The sequence below is a fragment of the Arachis ipaensis genome, chromosome B05 (genome assembly GCF_000816755.2).
Source record: "Arachis ipaensis cultivar K30076 chromosome B05, Araip1.1, whole genome shotgun sequence".
NCBI lineage: Eukaryota > Viridiplantae > Streptophyta > Magnoliopsida > Fabales > Fabaceae > Arachis > Arachis ipaensis.
The window spans coordinates 122,070,075-122,072,767 of record NC_029789.2 but is presented as its reverse complement, the minus strand read 5'-3'; the positions used below and the strand labels follow the sequence as shown (position 1 = coordinate 122,072,767).

At 30.6% G+C, this 2,693-nt stretch overlaps 1 protein-coding gene across 1 annotated transcript in view; it reads left to right on the top strand.

Annotated features, from left to right (window-relative positions):
- LOC107643969 (cytochrome P450 82A3) overlaps positions 195–2,693 on the top strand; it is a 3,460-nt gene continuing 961 nt past the window's right edge. The window contains exons 1-2 of the mRNA XM_016347729.2: positions 195–1,323; positions 2,576–2,693. The exon at positions 2,576–2,693 is cut by the window's right edge and continues 18 nt beyond it. Coding sequence (XP_016203215.1) covers positions 355–1,323; positions 2,576–2,693 — 1,087 coding nt within the window. The 5' untranslated portion in view covers positions 195–354. The remainder of the gene's footprint in view (positions 1,324–2,575) is intronic.

Here is a 2,693-nt window from a genome sequence, read left to right as displayed (position 1 = left end):
TTTACAGTTTGAAGTGAGATTCGAATCCAATACCTTTAAATGGGGATAAGAGAATATGTCATTTGAGTTATAATTCGTTGGTCTAATATTTTTCTTTATTAAATTATAAGAACGGGTTGAAAAAACTATACATAATTACAAATACAATACACATGTTTAAAATATCGATCACAGTAATTCCTCTTTTGCTATAATTAATTTGGTGTATGCAGTATGCTTGATATGCTCGCCTTCTTTACTTAAACAAATCAGGAAAATTAAAGCATTAAGCTAATTAACTCATCATTTATCCAAATCAAACTCATCTCTCTTCATTTTTCAATTCCACAAACAAATTCTTGAGCAGAAAAATCAATGGATCAAATTCCAACTTATCCAAACACCACCTCAATTACTGGAATAACAATCCTTTCTCTTGTTATTACCATCTTATTCTATTTATTAATGTATCGTCCATTCAAAGCTGGCAATAAACATAGAGAACCTCCAATGGTGGCTGGTGCATGGCCTATACTGGGTCACCTTCCACTCTTCCATGGCTCACGTTCACAGCCACTCCACATTACTTTAGGCGCCATGGCTGACAAATATGGACCCCTTTTCACCGTGAAGCTTGGTTCCAAAAAGATTGTAGTACTAAGCAACTCAGAAATGGCGAAAGAATGCTTCACAAAGAATGATGCAATTGTTGCTTCTCGTCCCAATCTTGTCTCATTCGAAAACCTTGGCTACAATGGAGCCATGATTGGTTTCACGCCGTACGGTCCATATTGGCGTGAACTCCGCAAGTTTTCAACCTTAGAGCTTCTCTCGAATCGCCGCATAGAGCTGCTAAGCCATGTTCGTGTCTCCGAAGTTCGAGCTTCAACAAAAGATCTCTTAAGTCTTTGGTCCACTCAGAAGAATGAATCTGGATACGTGTTGGTGGACGTAAAGCAATGGTTTGCAGAATTGACATTCAACATGGTTCTTAGAATAGTTGCGGGGAAGACATTCTTTGGAGCTGTAGATTCGGAGAGTGAGGATAAAGCGAGTAAGTGTTTAAAGACTATTAGGGAGATGATGCGTCTTATGGGGCTGTTTACTGTGGGAGATGCTATTCCTTCATTAAGGTGGCTTGATTTGGGGGGGCATGAGAAGGCCATGAAAGAAACTGCTAAACAACTCGATGAGATTTTGAGTGGATGGTTGGATGAGCATCGCAAAAACATGGATTTGTTAAGTGAAGAGCCACGTGACTTCATTGATGTCATGCTTTCGGTGTTTTCTCATACCAACATTCATGGGTTTGATGCTGACACCATATATAAAGCCACAATATTGGTATGTATCTATTTAGAATTTGTTACTTGTTCTTATTATTCTATTTTTTTAGCCAGCACTGAGCTAATAATAATTTATATTTATATATACAAAAATTTTATATACAAAAAAAATATATAATTAATATTCATATTTATTAAAATTTATACACATAAATTAATATAATTTAAATTCATAATTTTTAAAATTTATATACATAAATTAATAAAATTTATTTATTAAACTACTATTATTGGCTCAAAAGTTTTTTTTTTCAATAGTTAAATCATATTTCACACTGGGAGTAGAGAATTATACACTTAATACTTATCTAATCTTTCCTTCTTCTTCTTTTTTTTTTCCTTTTCTTAATTTTTTTAATTTTTATTTTTTTCCACCTACAATAAGCCAACTTGTTCTCTGTTGCTATTGTATTGTGTGCTCATTCCTTTCTTATTATCGTATGTTAGAATTTAAAACACAAATTAATAAAATTCTGTAGCTACCTAAATAATATAGTAGTAAGTATAATGAGTTGACCGAATACATGAAAATAAAGAGTAAAAAAAAGTTTCATGTATATATATAAAGTGATATATACTATAATATTACAATGGCTTTAGATGTTAAATTAAAATAATATTTTTTTATATTATTTTATAATGCTTTTTAATATAAAAATAAAATAAAAAGTATTATCAAAATATAAATAAAAATGACCTTAATCTTAATAGTACATTTTAAATGTTACTAAATTATATAGTTAACCACCCTAATAATAGCCATATACACTCTTCCATATAATGATATACGATTATACTACGTGTACACTAAAATTAACCATTAAAATTAGCTACCAGTATATAATACATATTAGAATATAAATACATATTAAAAATAAATTAAACCACACATATATTTATACACAAATATATTGGTGGCTGATTTTAATAGCTAATTTTAATATACAAATAGCAATTTTGAATGATATAACATTGTGGTACTGGTAATTAATATTTTCAGTGAAAAATATATTTTTTTCTGGCAACAATTAGTTGAGCTTTCTATTTCTTCTTTGCATGTTTTAAAGCTTTAGTTTGATTTTCATTCAAAACATACATATATGCATACTTCCGTTTGTTGTTGTTATTATTTTTTCAAAATAAAACTGATCTCCTTAATGTATGTGATCTACTATTTTCTTGCAAGATTGATCCTCCTTAAATGTGTATAGCATTGTTGTCATGTAACTCGTACTATTTTAATGTCGCAGACAATGATAGTTGGGGGAAATGACACCACCACAGTTTCTCTTACATGGGCCATGTGTTTGCTATTGAAAAATCCTCACGTGTTGGAAAAGGCAAAACAAGAACTTGATGAGAAAATAG